The following is a 19,173-nucleotide window of genomic DNA, read 5'->3' as shown; positions in this document are numbered from 1 at the left end:
TTTTCTATTATTTTGTTAAGACTAAAAGGTTGTGGAGTTAATAATTGATTTTCTCGTTGCACTAAATCTTTTAATTTTAATAAATATTCTTTTTTTGTTTCTTGATCATCTATTTTATCTATAATATCTATTAAAAATTGTTTCTCAATGTCTTTTGTAATTACGTTTATTGTTTTACAATTGCATATGCCATCTGAGATATTTTCAGAATTTTGAGAGGATGTGTCACTTTCATCTTCTATTATGTCTAGAGAAGGGTCGCTACTGAGTTCTTCTGAATTTTCAGTTTCTGAAAGAAGTAATTTTTCTAATTTTTCTTTAATGTCTTGTTGATCGTGAAATATTTCATTGATTTTTCTTTTCATTTTATAATCTGTAGATTTATGTCCTGGCCTTTTTACAGTTCCAGCATATAATTCTTTCTTTTTTAGATGGTTCTCTGGGGTTTTTGTTTTTTGTATAGTATGAGTTAAAAAATTTCTTTGTAAATCTTTTATTTTTATTATAAGGTTGTGGATAAAAAGTTTTATTTTGTTAGCGTAGTTTTCTTCTTTCTTTAGAAGGTGGAGTGAGACGATTATAACCATATTGTTCACAAAATGAACCCATAGTTTCTCCAAATTTAAATTTGTTACTTTGCTGTTTATCTTTGTGTTCTTCACATATTTGTAGACCTTCCTTTTTAATAATAGCAAACAATTGACCATAGGTTATTGTATCCCATGGGATTGGTTGTCCTCCAGAATAATCTTTTAGTTTATTAATTAATCGTTCTGCGAAAAATGATGGTAATCCTGCGTTGAACCGTTCTTTCCAGAAGGGTTGGTTGCAGTCGTGTCTTTGAAATATGTTGGTTATAAATATATCTTTATACCATTTAAAGTCCTCTAGTGTTGGACATCTAAGATTTGTTAAAATAAGTTTTTTACTTGTTAGTTCTTCCGAAGGGTTTCCTACAAAGTGCATGGTCATGGTGTGGAGTAATACTTCTACAGCGTTTTGAACTTGGTCTTCTTCATAAAAACCATCTTCTCCTTCTACTCTTCTAGTTTCAGTATGGTTTAGAATATAATATTGAGTTTCTACGCCTAAAGCATTGTCCCACCAAAATTTCAAGGCTCCATTGAAGCCCGAGATTAGCATGACACATGCTTGGTGGTCTGACATTCCTTTAGCTTTATAGGATAGGGTTGTCATCCCCATTTCTTGAAATAAATTCATCATTTCATATTCGGATCTACCATCTATATTCCATTCATATATGCTTTCTCCGTTGTAAAAGTTTGTTGAGGGAAATTTATGATGTTCTTTGAATAATAAGTCGGGTGGTGAGTGCCTTGGATAATATGGTTTTTTGGATGGTTGAAAGTTTCTTTTTATTCTATTTATTTCTATATCGGTTTCAGATTGAATGTTTTCGTCAATATTATTTATCCCCTTGGCTTTATCTAGTCTATCCAGTCTAGTTGAGATTGATTTTAAAATTTCATTTTCAGGAAATTTAATGGGTTTTGTTTATGGTTTGAAACATACGCTTTAGAAAATGACATATGCTACCCATATAAAAATGAATCAATAAACCCTAGTTCCACATTGTACCACACATGGGAAATGACTAACGGAGAAATACACAAATCAGTCCATCTACCTTTGAAAGACATCAAAATTCACACTCCCCAAAGACAAGTAATAGCTACACCTTTTAGAATCGGGGCAAACCGAGATGATAAAGATTCAATATATATGGCAGACATTAAGATAGTATATGAACAAAATAATTATCAAAGTCAAATATTACATACTATTTCACGACAAATAGATAACCTTGATAACAAACTAGAAAAGGACGAAAAAAACATAACAACAAACTGTAACAGTAATTAATTGTTATGTTTCTCTATTTCTCTATTTCGAATTTCTTGTAAACTTCATGTTTTATGAATTTGATAGAATTTTAATATTTTAGAATTTTGAAAGATTTAGAGAGATATTCAACTTATATTTGAAAGATTCTATAATATTATTAAAATCACTTGTTATTCAATTGATGATTTTTAAAAATCTTTTAAAATCCTATGTTATTCAACTTGAGATTTATGTAAAATCATTTAAGATAATCTAAAATTTCTTGTTATTCAATCATGAATTTATAAAACTTATTTAAAATCTAGTGTTATTCAAAATATCATAATTTTTAAAGAATGCTACTTTGAATGATTGTGGAAGAGTTTTGTTTTTGTTTTTTAGTTTACAAATATAATTAACAAAATCTTACTTTTTTGACGTAAAATTTGAGGGGATTTTTTTTTTTTTTTTTTTTTTTTTTTTTTTTTTTTTTTTTTAATAACAGTCAGATGAAAGATACATCCTCTAGGGTATGACCACGGAACATTATGTTCTTTCTTCAGGTTTTCAACTTTACAGATAAGAGTAATAAAAATAAATATATCGGCTTATTGATCACACTTCACATTCTTTTTGTTCTCATGATCACATGAAGCTGACTTTTGGTCAGAATTCACATAGGTGCTCTTTTCCTCGCTATCAATAGAAGCGAGACGACATATCTTTTTCTGTTAAAGGTTAAAACAATAACATAATTAGTTTTTTCTTCCTCTGTTCTTTACTTGAAATCATGTTTTAATCAAGAATCAAATCTTAACAATCAAATATTTTATTACGGGGTCATCTTAACTAGATTTAGACTCTTTGGTGGTGATAGACAAAATTACGTCTTCATCTTCTGCAGCTTCACAAATAAGTGAAATTTTCTTTTTTGGCATAGAATTTTTTTTGTTGTAAAATATTTTTAAAGTACCCAAAGTTTACTAATAAAATCTTATAGATACTCATAAAATCATATTTCATTTTCTTTTTAATCAAATCTCTTAAATTTTTCAAAATTCTAAATATTAAAATTCTGACAAATCCTTAAAACATAAAGTTGAATACCCACTTTTAGTTAGTTCTCACAATAATCTTGAAACTATTGGCAACGCGGCTAAGAAAGTGAGAATACACGCTTTATCTCTACACGTCTTAACTCCATAGCTATTCACGTCTCACCTGCTTATTTTTAAGTCTTTTTTTTTTTACATTTTTTAAAAGAAGACTCAATAATTTTGTTATGATAAATGGGAGATAGCATTTATGGCGGATCCTCAACGCTCAAGGTTTTGCATGTGGCTTCATTGTGATTCGTGTTTTGATCCCATCTCTCTACTACGCATATAGAAAGAGAGAAAGATCAAACCAACCGCCAACAAACTTATCATGGACACAAATTTACAAGCCAAGTCAATGGTTCAGAAAACATAAACCATGATGATGAGGTGAAAAAAAAAAGTTAAATAACTTCTCTTGATGTTAGTTTTAGAGAAACAAGATTTGAATCACTTATCTTTTTCTATGTTTCCATTCTACAACAAGAAAATTAACAACAGCAAATAAAAACAGAAGAAAACAAAACAAAGATCAGAGGGTCTTTTGTGTATAAATCAATCACTCTCATTGTATTCATTGGGAAAAGATTCGAACATCACACGTAGGCTTGAGTCCATTTAACACATCACTCTGCTTCACTTCCTCGCAAGCAATAACAATTGGTATATGAACACTAAATCCCAACCAATCAAAACTCAATTTCCCTCTCAAGTACACATCAACCACAGCTTCAAGATTCTTCTCTTTGTTTGTCAGCAACGTAGCATCAACATCATAAACCTTGGACTTTCTCAGTCTAGTGGGGATCTTCAAAGAGGTAACGTTACCAGGGTCCTGCTTGAATCCATGAAGCGTTTTCTTTCCGAGGTTTATGTTCTCAGAAGAGACATCAGCTTTCATGGGGCTGTAATACAGCACTGTCTTGTCGTTTTGGTTAGAGAGCTGAAGAACCGTGTTCAAGTTCGCATTCATCAGAAGATCCGTCGCTGATTTAACGACATCAAGTCTCGAGAACTTGAGATTCATGACAAGCACCTGAGGCAGTTTGGATTTGATTGAAGTGTTCACAGACAATCCTGTCAACAAGACGATGACAAGGACAATGGAAACAAACATGCAGGTACAAGCGCAGCATTTTCTGAAACATCCAGAGGCGCATAGCCTCTTGTCCTCCTCCTGACCAATATGATCCACAAAAGAACCAGAGTTTCTACTCCGGTTGGCTTCTTCGTCCTCTCTGAAACCAGAGAGCTTCAACGACGAAGACTCCTCCCTCAATCCAGAAGGAGGCAGCTTTCTAGGATTATCAACATCATCAAACCCGTTACGAGAGATACAAGGGCTAGAGAACCTGGAACTCAGATCAAAAGAGCCTTTGCCATAGCTGCTATCTTCCCCTTCTCCATCTTCCTCTATAACTTTTTCGAGACCGCGTTGCTTAGCAGCAAACTCAGGGAAAAACAATGCGGGATCGCCGAATCCACAACCCCTCCTTGTAGGATGAGGAGGAGGAGGAGGAGGAGGAGGGGGAGGAGGAAGCAGCTCCGACATTGGAGCTTTGTTTTGGAATTCATGAAAATCAGATTTGTTTTTCTCTCTCAAAAATCAAAGCTGGTTGGGAAGATAACTTCAAGGGTCGTAATTCTCTTAACGACAGATCAAGGCTGGCTTCTATCCTAACAAATTTTGCTTCGTTAATCTATTGTTGGCTTCCCTTTGTAATCCATAATTAGCATTTCCCGATTTTTCCTGTAACAAGCAATTTCACAATCACCCCTTCCTAAACTAGTCTACCATACGACTTAAGATTCGAAAAGACTAGGCAAAGATGATTGGATTCTATCCCTAAAACTGAAACTTTAACTAACCCTAAGCCATAATCTTCACATCAACATACATAAAAATCGAAACTTTGACTAACCCTGAGCCATAATCTTCACATCAACATAAAAATTAAAAATCGAAACTTTGACCAACCCTGAGCCATAATCTTCAGTTTTTTCTCCGCCACAGCTGTACTTAATCAGGTTCCCGGTGGAAATTTACGGCGAAGAGTTGTCGTCGCCGGTGTCTCACTTGTTTCGTCATTATTTAATTTAATTTCTATTTAGGGGATTCTTCCGCTGCCCTTCTTCTCAAAAAAGTAGCATTTCTCATATACACCTGTTATAAAACTGAACTAGATTATAACCAAATTTTTTTTTTAATAAAATATTTTAATAGGATGTACTATTTTACTAATTTTACTAATGTACTATTTTTTTAATTTTAATAATTTAGTACATAAATTCGCGGTTTAGCGTACAACAAATTTTGTATAATATAATTTTAATTAAAATAGTTTGATTTGATATATTTTATGTTGGTGTTGTTAAAATATTAAAATGAGTATTTAATCCCTATTAACGTATTATATTAATGATATATTTTTTTAGTATTATCAATTCAACCATGTTATGTCATATAACTCGCCCTGCAATATTATCCCTTTGTGTTATTTTGAAAATTTAATATGTTTAATTATTCATAATTTTAATTTTTAATTAATTTTAAATATATCAATTATAATATTTTAAACTTCTTAGAAGTTTAAAATTTAATATATACAGTTAACTTAATCAGTTCAACTAAAAACCCGAATTAAACTCGATATACCATAAAACTATATTTTTCAACACAATCTTAATTAAGTTTGACATATCTTGGTATTGTTAAAAATATTAAAATGAAAATTTAACCCTTATCGAAGTATCAGATTAATTATATTCCAATTTATTATTATTATTGATTCAAAATCATTAATATGAATATGAATAAAGGGTCTATTTTTTTTTTAAAGGGTTTTTGTTTTTATTTATGTGAATAAAGCTCTGTTTCAAAGAGTTTTCTGGCAAATAACACAAAGCTCTGTTTCTGTTTGAAAGGTTTGAAGAATATGTTAGTTTGTTGGCTCCTTCTGTACTAAGCTTTACCTATTCTTGAATACTAAGTTGGTGAACTTTAATGTTAACATTTTGAGCAATCTGCATGTGTATTAGCAGAACATAGAAAGGCAAAAACAGTTTTTTTTTTTCAAAACGTAATGAGCCTTCAAGCAAGTATAAGTACTGTAAACAAAATAAATAAAAGACCTTCTCAGACTTGTCGAGATCTCATGTATGTGACTGCATATGGTAAGGATCTAAGAATCCTTATCCGAGGTCGTTCTTAGACGGAAACACTTTGTATTGGAAATATAACACACAGAAAAGACACAGGAATTTGAAATGTGGATATGTAAAGTACCTCTAAACAATATTTAACAAGCAAAAAAGTGTATCTAATTGTAAATGTGACAACAAACATTGAGAACAGAGATCTACTTTTTGTATCGACTCTGTAACTTGAGCTTCAGTTCTAAACTAAGGAACAGACCCTTTTAAAGAATGAAACTAAAAGCTGGAGGCTTCATGTTCTAAAAGCTAAAAGCTGGACCTCACTATTGAACATGAATGAAACTAAAAGCTGGAGGCTTGGGAGGCATAATCTTCACCTTCAGGTGTTTAAACTGTGGGGGCTTTGGTGAAATAATCTTTAACTTGATGGCCTTCTTTGAAATCAGCAACGAGGAACCGCCAGAGATCGTATCTTCCATCTTCTGTTCGCCACGCAAGAACTGATGCAACAATAAATCCGAAGCGCTTCCTCTCTCCTTAGGGTTCCTTGCGAAACATGTTTCTGTAAACTTCCTTGCATCACAGGGGTACACTCTCTGGAATCTCCGGCGCTTCCCCATTCAATAGAACCGGCGCAAGATCTTCATAATTAATCTCTGACCATGGAAAAACACCGGTATACATCTCCAATACTATGCACCCTAACGACCACAAATCTAGGGCTTTCTCAGCCACGTTGTCGCGGACTGATTCTGGCGACATGTAAATAGGCGTTCCCATAAACGGGTTATCAACTTCCCAGCAATCCGAATCTTCCCCGACTTTTCTCGAAGATCCGAAATCTGAAATCTTCAATTCGTAAGACTGTTCTCTACATGGAAAGATAAGTAGATTATCTGGTTTTAGATCGCAATGGACATAACCGTGGTTATGAACAGAGACCAATCCTTGGAGAATCATACGGGTGAAGTCTCTGATTAGAGTATCGGGCAATTTACTATCTTTGTAACTGTCCATGAACGTTGTTAAGCTCCCTGCAGATGCGTACTCCATAAGCATCTTGTAAACTAGGAATCCGCCGACATCAAAATCCTCTTCTAAAGTATAATTCCCATAGCATTGGACGATGTTTTCGACATCCCTTGAGTTTGGATAAAACCTGAACCTCTCTTTCGAGAGAGTCGTATTCTTCGCATTCAGCGGTTTTTACGGCTGCGTAAAGCGGCAAAGAGATGTCGTCGTCGCTTTTGATGTACTTGACGAGGTTGACTGATCCAACCGAACCTTTTCCCAAGAACTTCACCAACTCTGTTTTTGGTGTCATCGTAAGAGTTAGGTTTCTTATCTCTAGGTTTCTTGTGTAAAATTTATAACCCTAGATAAGACCGAATCACTTGAGGAATTGCAGCGAGAGAGAGTTAAAAAGGAAAATTGCAGCGAGGAATTGTAGGGTTCTTTTAAGAAATATTTGCACTACCACACTTTTCTCAAAAGTATTTGCACTCTAACACACTTTCTATTATTTGGACACTTTCTCTATGTCTATTAACTCTCTATTTACAACAATGCCATCAAACTATAAATTTTCCTCTAGTTACCCAATTCACATGTTTCTTTTTCATTATCTTCTCTCTCTTTTATTGTTTAAATAAATATATAATTTTTGTTAGCTGTAAAGTGTAGACACAAAAATATATAATTTTTATTAGAGAAAAGCAGAAAATTTTTCTAGATGAGATAAGCAAAATGGTATATTATGTCATACAAATCATGAACATGTGGACATATTTAGATGGATAATTCGAGTTAACACTTGGTTGAGTTTTTTCAATAAAATCTTTCTCTTAACCTCAAAGGATTGAGGCGCCAAATTCCAAGTGTTTCTAGCACAAAAACTAGCAATATAATTTCCAAATATTTCTTTACCGTTAAGAACAACATCAATAAATTTGGAAATTTATAAAGAATCTAATACAACAAGTCAAAATTTTGGCCTAATTTAAGGTTCAGGGTTTATAGGTTGGGGTAGGTCAGTTTCATGTTTTCTAGTATAGTTTATGATCTAAAGTTTAGAATTTAGGGTTTAGTATAAAATATAATGAATGGTTCCATGCTTAGGTTTTTATGGGATATGATGAGGTTAAAATTGTTTGATAGTTAATAATGTCTACTTCACCAAAACAAAAGTAGTTTTTAGTGGACGTGTATAACTTATTGTCCATGTGGACTTGATTTTATGGACATGAAAAATTAAAATCGTTTGATAGTTAACTATGACTACTTTATCAAACCACAAATTTTTTTAATTAATTAGGTATTCATATGTTTTTTTTTCTGATCATCCAAAAATAAGTATCCATCTATGCATGTTAACCATCCACATAGTAGTGAACAACATCAATGCATTTGAAAGTTATAAAGAATGTAATGTAAGAAGTCAAAAATTTGGCCTAATTTAAGGTTTAAGATTTACTGGGGTAGGTCAATTTCATGTTTTCTAGTAAAAAATCTTCATATTTGGCTACATTTGTTAAAATTGCTATGAAATTAAATTTATGATTATGGTTTAAAGATCTTCAGGTTAAGGTCTAAAGTTTAGGATTTAGGCTTTAGGGTTTAGAATTTAGGGTTTAGGATTTAAGATTTAGGGTTTAGGGTTTAGGGTTTGAGGTTTAGTATAATGAATGGCTTCATAGTTAGATTTTTAGGGGATATGATGAGGTTAAAATTGTTTGATAATTAACAATGACTACTTCATCAAAACATAAGTAGTTTTTAGTGGACGTGTGTAACTGATCCATGTGAACTTGATTTTATGGACATAAAAGATTAAAATCGATTGATAGTTAACCATGATTACTTTAGCAAAGCACAAGTTGTTTGATTAATTAGGTATTCATATTGTTTTTTATCTGGTCATCCAAAATAAGTATCCATCTATACATGTTAACCATCCACATAATCGCGAACAATATCAATGAATTTAGAAATTTATAAAGAATGTAATGCAAGTAGTCAAAAATTTGGCCTAATTTAAGGTTCAATGTTTACAGGTTGGGGTGGGTCAATTTCATGTTTTCTAATAAAAAATCTTCATATTTGGCTACATTTGTTAAAATTGCTATGAAATTAAACTTATGATTCTGATTATGATTATGATCTAAGGTTAAAGTTTATAATTTAAGATTTAGGGTTTAGGGTTTAGCTTTTAGAGGTTTAGGGTTTAGCGTTTAGGGTTTAAGGTTTAGGGCTTAGAGGTTTCTGGTTTAGAGTTTAGGATATGATATGATGAACAGTTTCATGCTTAGGTTTTTTGGGGATATGATGAGGTTAACATCGTTTGATAATTAACAATGACTACTTCACCAAAACATAAATAGTTTTTAGTGGACGTATATGTGGACTTGATTTTAGAATAAGTATAGTATCCACAAATAAGTATCCACATAATAAGACATTTTTAGCATCCATATAACAATCAACAAATATTCAACTAGAATTGGATAATATGTATTATAATTATTCATTTTAAATATAGTAAAATGGATCTCAAAATGTAGAAAAAATAAAATTATAATGGATCATAAAAACAAAATCAAAAATATATGTCATAATAATTAAATAAAGTGATTAAAAAGAGAGTAGGAGAAAAAAAAAGTGAAGAATAGAAAAAAAATGTGACAGAAAATTTTGTTCATTCAATTTTAACTAATAGTTTCAATCCAATCGTTCTTATTATTTGTAATACAAACAACTTTTCTCTTTTTAGTTATATCTCAACTTATATGATGAGGGTTAAAATAGTCTAGAAATTATGTGAACAGTGGAAAAGTTGGCAAAAAAGTGTCCTATGGACAGAAAGTGTGTTAAATGAACATACTAAGTGTGTCTGAGTGCAAATCTCACTTCTTTTAATAAGTCTGTAACTTATAAATTTTGGTTAACATCCGAAGAGTGAAAGCACGCACCAATCTACCGTCGGTTCACAAAGTGATAATAGATCTTGTCCGTTGGATCTATTTTAAGCCCATTTTCAATATAATTATACGTTATGAAATTATGCATTTTCTATTTCACATTGGATTAGGAGATATTAATTACTGTCCGTCAGATTTTTTTTTTTTTTTTTTTTTTTACTGATCTAGGATCAGGGTTCCAATTAGAAAATAAAAGGAAATACATTATAGCAAAAAATAATTAACGACTGATAAAAATAGCAAAAATAATTTTATAACCTAATCCACAATCTTTTTTGGCTGGGACAAACTCATTCTAAATAGTAGTATTACAAGGATATGAAATATATATATATATATATATATATATATATAATCTCTTAATTATTATTTAAAAACCCTTTGTATTTTTTTTATAAAATCTGTAATTTTTGATAGTTATCTTTTTACATTATTAATATTTTTTAAAACAAAATAATTTATTTTTGTTGTAATCATAGTTCTCCTATTAAATATTAACTTTTACACATGTCAATATCTGAAATTGATAACTTGACAAATGTCAAAATTTTAATGTCAAAATCTTGTTAATTGTTAACTTTCAAAACCCAACTTTATATAATAAGATATATTTTAACAAGATACATAACTTTTAGATTATATAGTTTTTGAAAGTGGAATAGTGAAATATATTTTAAAGAGGATTTAAGTAATTTGGGCTATTATTAGTTTTACATTTAGGTTTTGCAACCATGTTTGTTTATCTTGTACCGGCTCTTGGTAGGTTGGGCTTGCAAACCCAAATTAACTTGTTTGGCCGACATACATTTGTTTTTATTAAAACGAAAGGTGAATGAATACTATACTATACTATGATATAAGGATCAAGAGTTGTTCAGAAGATCAGTCAACGAGATGATGACGCTTAATGAGCTGCCCTTCTCCTTTGTTAAATCAAAAGGCTTTTGGCGATTTTTTCTTACCCTACTCCATGTTCTCACCGACAGAGAACAGCTAGCTACTAAGGATATCTTGTCCATGTTTTCGTAAGGAATTAAAGGCTGCTTTGAGGAAGTTGTTCAGTTATGAGAGAGGCAAGCTCATCAACGTTTGGGTTGTTGCTAAGATCGAGGAAGTCAACAATTTTGGAGAGGAGCTTCACTTGATTGAACTGGAAAAGCCAATGAACCCCTAGTCTGTTAAGAAACAAACAAACAACAGGTGCATTGCAGTCCAAACTGGTCATTGTTGAGAAATTTGAGGGTTTGCAATATACATCCATAGGTACAGTGTGATGAGAAACCATCCATTTGTGTGTCGTAATGTGTGTTGATGTACTCAGAAAAATAATTATTCACAGGAAGGTGTTGTAGGCTCTGGTATTCTTTTGTTGATTGTGATTTTTGAGCCTTTTGGTAAATATAGCTGTTTTGAACGAGTCCAAAGTTGAATTTATCTTCTACCGTTCTGTATTAGAAGTTTACTCTGGTCTTTCAAGTTTCAAACACCAATTGGATTTAATTTACATGTTTTTCTTGATTGTGAGCTACACCTATTTCTTAAAGATTTGGAAGCCACCGCTTATCTCTAATATTTGTACTTCGTGAGGTGCAACATGTTTTTCGTGAGGTTATGCAAGATTTTATTTTCTCTGAAACTACCACCGGTTATCTGTAATCTTTGTACGTGTACCATGCTCTCTAGTTTCCAAAGCTCAACATTGGGCCACCAAATCAGAAGAGGTCGTCTAAGGCTCCCATCACCTTTACCTGAAATATCCTAAACACTGATTCAGAGTGAAACTGTTGCACCTACCTACAAATTAAAAAATATACACAAGTGAACACTATAAATTCAATCTGTAAAACAAAAAAAAATTAAAAGCATCGTTTGTTTTTAAGAAAACAATCGTAGTTGGCTTCAATCCAGTTCTTAAAAGAAAAGAGGAAACACAAAGAATCACAATATATATCCTAACATAAAGACCTAGACGAAGCAGAAGAAAAACGAAAAATTACAAGAGCCACAACAGTGGTGGTAAGCAACAAAGTAGTAGGGAATTTGATCTGTCTAACAATTTTGGATATCCTAGATTCTGAATACTGAAATCCGGGTGGGTATGTCATGATTTTCGGACCTTGGAGTGGGATCATATTTTCAACAAAAGGAGATAAAACACGAATGTGTTTATCGATACAACAGACTTGGTCAATCTTCGGATAATATTTGAACAACCTCTTCCCGGTGTCATAGAAGTAAAAATTCCCTTGCTTCGAAATTGTAAGTGGAATGCAATACATCCAAGACATGGGGCGGGGGTAACGATATATAGGCAATATACGTATTGAGTAAATTTTGGTCCATGTTTCTTCTTTTGTATCCATGATCCATATCTCTGCATTCTCATATGAATCTTCAATATAAATCATCAAGGTTGACTAGAGGGGCAGCTAAAGGACACATGAGCGGTCTTGGGACATCACGGAACTGTTCAGTGTGAAGGTCCAAAGCGAGTATCTTGTAACCATCAATTATTTGGTACCAGTAGATGGACCCATTCACAAAGGCCGAATGTTTAAAGGCTTCCACAGGGTAAGGAGGACTTGGGAGTTTCCGCCATTCACCAATGCTAATATCAAGAATTTCAGTTTGGTCGGTATCAAAGAACATTCTCACTATTTTATAGCTTCCACTAACTTCATCCTTACCAAACCCCATCGACCAATATCCCGGGAAAAAATCCAACCTAAATTCTGCGATTTCGATTTTTTCAGACCCATTAATGAATATTTGTTTATTTTATTATCCGAAAAAAAACATTATATATAAAAATACCTCCACGAACTGGCCGATCATAATGATCGTAGCGACTGGTATCTACTGGATTTGGCCCCGATGGGAATCTAAGGAGTTCTCCCATGCAAGGGTTCAAAACGTTGATCCAGCCTGGTTCGGGGATGCAAACCAGACCATCACACGTCATCGAAGGTCTTGTGGCGGCGGCTTCACATTGTAAATAGACTATCTCGACCTCTTCGTCTCCTTTGAACTGTGACTCGGTCCGGTGGTCTCTGACCTCTAGGATGTGAATCTTATTCCTACGCCTCCTCCTCCTTGCGAAACTCCTCGACTCCAGTATTGATCTCCATTGGGTTGAGACGATTTTGAATCTGAGGATGGATCTCAAGGGTAGTCCTACCAAGATCTCTTCTATCAGATCTGGAACTAGGTCCATCATCGGATTAGGGTTTTTCGTATTCTTCTTTCTTACGTTTCGATTTTTCTTTAACTCTTTTAAATTGTGAGACAAAATCAATGTAACAGATTCTTATTGGGTAAGTTTACTTGTGATTTATATAAGACATAGAATTGAATTTTTATCTTGCAAAATTTCCCGAAACTTTATACGTATTTTCCAGTTTTTTAACTATTGAACAAAAATTTAGTTCAACTTTGTACAAAAATCTGTTATATGTCAAAAAGAAAATGATATTATAAGAAATATGATGATGATAAAGCTTGACTCTTTTTATATACCTCTTTCATCATTAGTTTCTTTTGAAATTAAATAAAAGAAAGATTTTATTCTATAAAGTTGGGTTTTGAAAGTTAGCCATTAACAAGATTTTAACATGTGTCAAGTTATCAATCTCAGATTTTGACATATGTAAAAGTTAATATTTAATAGGAGGAATTTGATTATAACAAAAATAAAATATTTTGTTTTAAAAAAAATAATAATATAAAAGGATCAATATCAAAAATCACAGAATTTATAAGAAAATACAAAGTTTTTTAAAATAATTATAAGGAGATTATATATATGTATTTCTCAAAAAATTCGAAATTATAATATTATTTACTTATTTTTAGTTTTAAGTTATTAATTCTACAAAAAATATATAGAAAAGGGACTAAGGAAAATATACAATTAATTATTAATTCTAAATTTTGTAAATACTCATTTCTATATAAACATAGATCGTCTCATATTTAAATAATTTATATAAAAACACTGCTTTCAACTTTGTTTAATTGGGAAAAAAATTTTAAATGGGAAGGTAAATTTTTTTTTAAACCAAATTTTTTCCTATTTTCTCCTTTTTCGGGTGGAAATAGGTAAGATTAATATGTTGACCCAAAAAAAAAGATTAATATATGCGTCTTCTTTCCTAATACTGTATTTTAAAATTTATCGTAGTATTTTTGGATTGTTTTATTTAATTTATATTTTCATCTTTGAATTATTTGGGATTAATATATTACCCTGCTTATAATTTATTATTATTTTTTTAATTATAATTTTTTTTTCTAATTTCTCTATCTTGATTGGTTAGTCATAAACCCTTCTTTTTTTGCAAACATAATTGTTATCATTAATTCATTTAATCCCAAAGAGAGATAACGAGTAGAAGCTCATCAACCTAATGGATGAATAAAATAGGCTAATCAAATACAAGCTTACAACAAACATAGAAAGATAGATTGGAAAAACATAAATCATTGTTAATAGATCCATAAGAGTTCAATGACTCTGACACCCTGGTTTGTAAAAAAGTTTAAAAGAATTGATTTGGCCACATGTGTCACCAAAAGACACTTATTTTTTCGGTCAAGGGTCCTGAGAGAATTTCATGATGGGTGACCTTCCTGGAAGTGATTGTCGGAACTGTGCGAGTGAGGACAAAACACAGGAAAATATTATTTGTTGATTTGTAGGGTCGGTAAACATGTTTTTAAAGCCTCCTAGACGTAACAAACCGGCCAACGAATATGGGTGGGTCCACCGAGAATAGATGTAGGACCCACTTAGAAAGGTTGACCCATGGACTGAGAGTGGACATGGGCTTACTAAGCAAGGTGGTGGTTGAGGCGTTATAGAGATAGAGGCTACATCATGGTGTGTCAAAGACACTTCCACGAATACATTGGGAAATTTAACATTAGTTACTATCAAAAAAATTTGTGACGTTTGAAAAAGGTTTTTATTTTCATTGGTTGTCGGAGCAAGCTATTTTGAGATAGCGAAAAGACATGAATTTTTTCTCTCCACACATGAGGAGAGCAGAGCAGAAGTTCTCTCTATAGTGGAGAAGGTTGGACACAAGGTTATCTCCCCAAGGGAGGAAGGTGGAGGAGGTTGGACGCAAGGTTATCTCCCAAAGGGAGGAAGGCGGAGCCAAGATTCTCTCCATGGTAGTGGAGGTTGGACGCAAGGTTCTCTCCATAAGGGATGAGGGTGGAGCCGAGGTTTTCTCTATGGTGGTCATACATTATTGTGATGATACATCATTGATTAGTATATTATGTAATATATTTTTTATTCAAAATGTTTTTTGAGCCAACAATTTTAGTAATAAAAAAACTATGCAGAAGTGAAAGTAAAATAGTTGGTTTAATGTGTTCATATAGACATTTTCTAGGTGGTGATAATGAATATATTTGTAACATATAATATATTTAGGTGTAAAAAATACACTTTTGATAGTAACATACATAAAAGATTTGTAAATAGATATAAATCAGTGTATTATAACAAAAATAAAAATTTATAAATAACATACAACAAATTTTAATATATTTTTGTGAAATTTAATTTAATTTATAAAATTTTAAATCCGCACATCGGACGGGTCTTCATTTAGTAATAAAATAACAGAAGGAAAAAAGGCAAAAAAATTGAAACAAAAATAGCAAAAGGCCAATAGGGTCAAGTGTGGAGAAATGAACTTGGGTTTTGGGGTATCATACCAAGTTAATTACCAAATATGCATGAGCATGGAAATCTTTTCATATTTTATATATGTGCAATCTATTTTCATGCATTAAAGCAAAATTTAATTCTTTTAATTTAGTCAGTACGTAAGATGAGTGCACCATGCATGTCAAAGCGTACGTGTATTAAGTATTAACACAAGACGAACCCACTAACCCAATTGTGCATTCAAACCTCACGATTTCAGCTGTTGTGGATCTCGTTCCTATCTTGGTTCGATTATGTCATCTCATCCTTTCATCCCCACAATTCTTCAATCGCTTACGCCCCCTCATCAATATGATAATTAATAAACGAATAAAAAATACACTTGTTATGTAATTGCAAAGTCGTGTAAGATAAAACCTACTTCATCTAATTTCAACTGTGAAAATACAATATATACAACAAGTGAAAAATGTCCAACTACAAATACACAAGAAGTAAACAATATACTGTTATTCAATCTTTTAAACAAAAAAAGCATTGAGATTGTTAGAAACAATCGAATTGCATCAATCCAAATCTCAAAATATAAGAGACAAAAGTATGACAATAAATACGTTAAAACAAAGTTACAAAAAATTTAAAAAAAAAACAAAACAAAAAAACGAAAAATCACAAAAGCCACAACAGTCCTGGTAAGCATAGTAGTTGCTGGGGTCAGCAATTCGATTTTGATTAATCTAAAAACATTGGATATCCAAGAATCAGAATACTGAAATCCTTTTGGGTAAGTCAAGATTTTTATAATGGAATACAATGTTAAGGTATAGAGACACACAACACACTGATTTACACTTGGAACACCCCTTCTAAGCCTTATTTTTGTGGCTTCGAAGTTTACAACTGTATCAATATTCTAGAGTGCTCAACTTGGCTCGTGGCCTACTCCTAGAATATATATACACGACTTGAGAAACTCTAGAAGGCGAATCTCCAAGTATCAAGGGATAAGGAAACTATTTACTCTCAAGCTTATCTTTTCCTTATTTGTTGTAGAGAATATTCTTCATATCTCCAAAGATAAGGAAACTGTTTACTGCTCAAGCTTATCCTTTCCTTATTTGTCGTAGAGAATATTCTTCATATCTCCAAGACCAATCTCGTCTCTATCTTCATGCCAAGTCATCAACTTTCCTCGACATATCATCACATCCACTCATGTCTTGCCACGTCAGCTCACACATCCATGTCAGCAACTCGGACGCATGTGATCTGATGCAGCTTCCTGATTGGCACAACGCTCTGTTCGGTATAACGACTTGTTCCTCACAGCGAGTTGTTCCAGAATCTGCATTTACAATCTCCTCCTTTTTGACTGAGTTTGATACTCAAGCATCTCTCTGGTTCATCCTGAAAAGACACTCCAACAAACACAAGCCAAAAACAGAACAAGCAACAACTAGACAAAACAACAGTCATTATCTAGCAAAATCAATCAACAACGTGTTCAAACAGAACTATGATTAAGAACCTAATAATCAGAAACCCCAATGGGCTGCAGCGGAAATCATGTTCTTAATAGCTCTCTAATCAGACTTAATCAATTGGCATATTTTCAAACATTAACAACCTAAGATCAACCAATTAATCAATTAAGTCTCCCCCATAAATGATTCTCCCCCTAAACCAAGTAGCTAAAAGGATTCTCCCCCATAAGCACATAACTCCTTATCATTAGGCGTTTATTAGAATTATATCAAAAACCAGAACCAGAATCATTCTCCCCCAGCTTGAGTGATCAACTAAGTCAAAAACAGACATATGTATCACAACAGTATACTGAGTTATGGGATTCACTTACCTGCTAACAGTGCTTCGCATCCTTAAGCACTTTGATGATCAGTCTCGTCGCCTATTGAAACAACTTCATGTTTGTAGGCATTTTGACTCTCCTTGCAACCACAACTGGATGTTGGGCAATAGGACGCTGATAGTCGAGAATTCGAACAGCAAGTAGCTCTTTGATCGAATCACAATGTGAATGTGACCATACACAAGCTTTGCAGGAAAAAAAACAGCCCCTTGTGTATCATGTTCTACACTTTCAAATCTCTGCTTCACTGTAGATAACCTTCATTCTTGCATCTAAACCAGTTTCTTTGAATGATTCGACATAGAGTCTTGTTGCCCTTACCTAATCAGATGAGCTAAGCACATATCACTTCTCTAATTCGTCATCTGTAGGGAACTCAAACATATTATCATCTATTAACTCAACTATCATCAGTCTCACATGTCTAACCACAAGATGACATCTTCTCTAGATTCACTTGTAGAAGACAAAACAGACCCTTGCTTTGGAGATAGTGACCCGTGGTGAAACTTGTTGAACATTTTACCATCGATATAGACTACAATATATACGCCAAACAGTTGGTAGACCATAGATACTGGCTTTGTAGCACAGTCCAACTTTCGGTAACAGTCCCTTGCGTCAAATACTTGGATCAAAGATGAACTCAAATGAACACCCACTTGTTGTACAGACATGATAGTCACATAACACCTTATAAGCACAGTCTTCTGTCTAGGAACTCTCATCAGCCTCTCGAAGATGTAGCTTTATTTATTCCTTTGCATCATAGAACCGACATTATACTCATTTATCGATTGAGACCCAATATCAGTCATTCGATTCGCCTTCAGACACATGACAACTCAGCAGCAATCCTCTAAAGCACTTTCACAACCCACATAATTAGATGAACACGCAGCTCTCTGATCCTACTTCCATGATCAATCCATCACTCAAGATGTCAGACCCTTGATCCATTGCTGCTCTCTGGAGTTTACCTCTTAGAGAGTCATGATCAGTCCTATGAGCTGAAACAAATAAGCTTAAACCTGAAACACGTAATACACACATCAGTGCACACTTGTTGAAAACATACAAACATTTATCATCAACAATATTTACAATCAGCCTCGTGTTTCAGCAACCAATCATATGAATTTAACTACAAAACATTGATTTTACAACACATTTTTCTTTTCAGCCTTTTATATACAACCTCAGACATCCAAACATAGTTAATCACAGGAAGTGAGGGAACCAGAAAAGCAATAGACCATCAAAAGCACTTTTATATTAATTTTTACTTCTTAAAGTAAGAGGCTTTCATACCTTGAGATATGTTTTGTGATGTTTGTCAACCACTTGTTCAGGACTTCACCAGAAACTACCACAATTCACCAGAAACTACCACAACCTATTGTGAATCTTCAAAGAACAGCTCTATGATCAGTGGCTAGTCTTTTGCTCTGGCATGCCTTTGATTCTAATGGTTCACCATCAACGTGAAGTAGGCAACTGAAATTTCCTTTGGAGAGAGTGCATTGACAGGAGTGTATCAAGTCA

The 19,173-nt window shown here is 32.9% G+C and overlaps 1 protein-coding gene and 2 pseudogenes across 2 annotated transcripts; all 3 read right to left on the bottom strand.

Annotated features, from left to right (window-relative positions):
• Positions 1-3,370: 3,370 nt before the first annotated feature.
• LOC104700436 (uncharacterized) lies at positions 3,371-5,098 on the bottom strand. Its single transcript, XM_010415958.2, has one exon. The coding sequence runs from the start codon at positions 4,492-4,494 to the stop codon at positions 3,517-3,519; it is 978 nt and encodes a 325-aa protein (XP_010414260.2). The 5' UTR covers positions 4,495-5,098; the 3' UTR covers positions 3,371-3,516.
• Positions 5,099-6,421: 1,323 nt separating this feature from the next.
• LOC104700435 (mitogen-activated protein kinase kinase kinase 20-like) lies at positions 6,422-7,422 on the bottom strand (annotated as a pseudogene).
• A 4,521-nt stretch (positions 7,423-11,943) lies between these two features.
• On the bottom strand, positions 11,944-13,378 carry LOC147940917 (F-box/kelch-repeat protein At2g43270-like; annotated as a pseudogene). Its single transcript, XR_015562819.1, has 2 exons — positions 12,890-13,378; positions 11,944-12,807 (listed from the first exon to the last, which is right to left on the bottom strand). The product of XR_015562819.1 is annotated as an F-box/kelch-repeat protein At2g43270-like (transcript).
• Positions 13,379-19,173: the final 5,795 nt, after the last annotated feature.

Source organism: Camelina sativa, chromosome 7 (genome assembly GCF_030686135.1).
Source record: "Camelina sativa cultivar CO46 ecotype springtype chromosome 7, ASM3068613v1".
NCBI classification, from domain to species: Eukaryota; Viridiplantae; Streptophyta; class Magnoliopsida; order Brassicales; family Brassicaceae; genus Camelina; species Camelina sativa.
Note: the sequence above shows the minus strand (reverse complement) of the source record. Positions and strands in the feature narration are given on the sequence as shown.

Bases quoted from the DNA above. Each gene is read 5' to 3' on its own strand.
- LOC104700436 (XM_010415958.2), bottom strand. From the start codon at position 4,494: ATGTCGGAGCTGCTTCCTCCTCCCCCTCCTCCTCCTCCTCCTCCTCCT.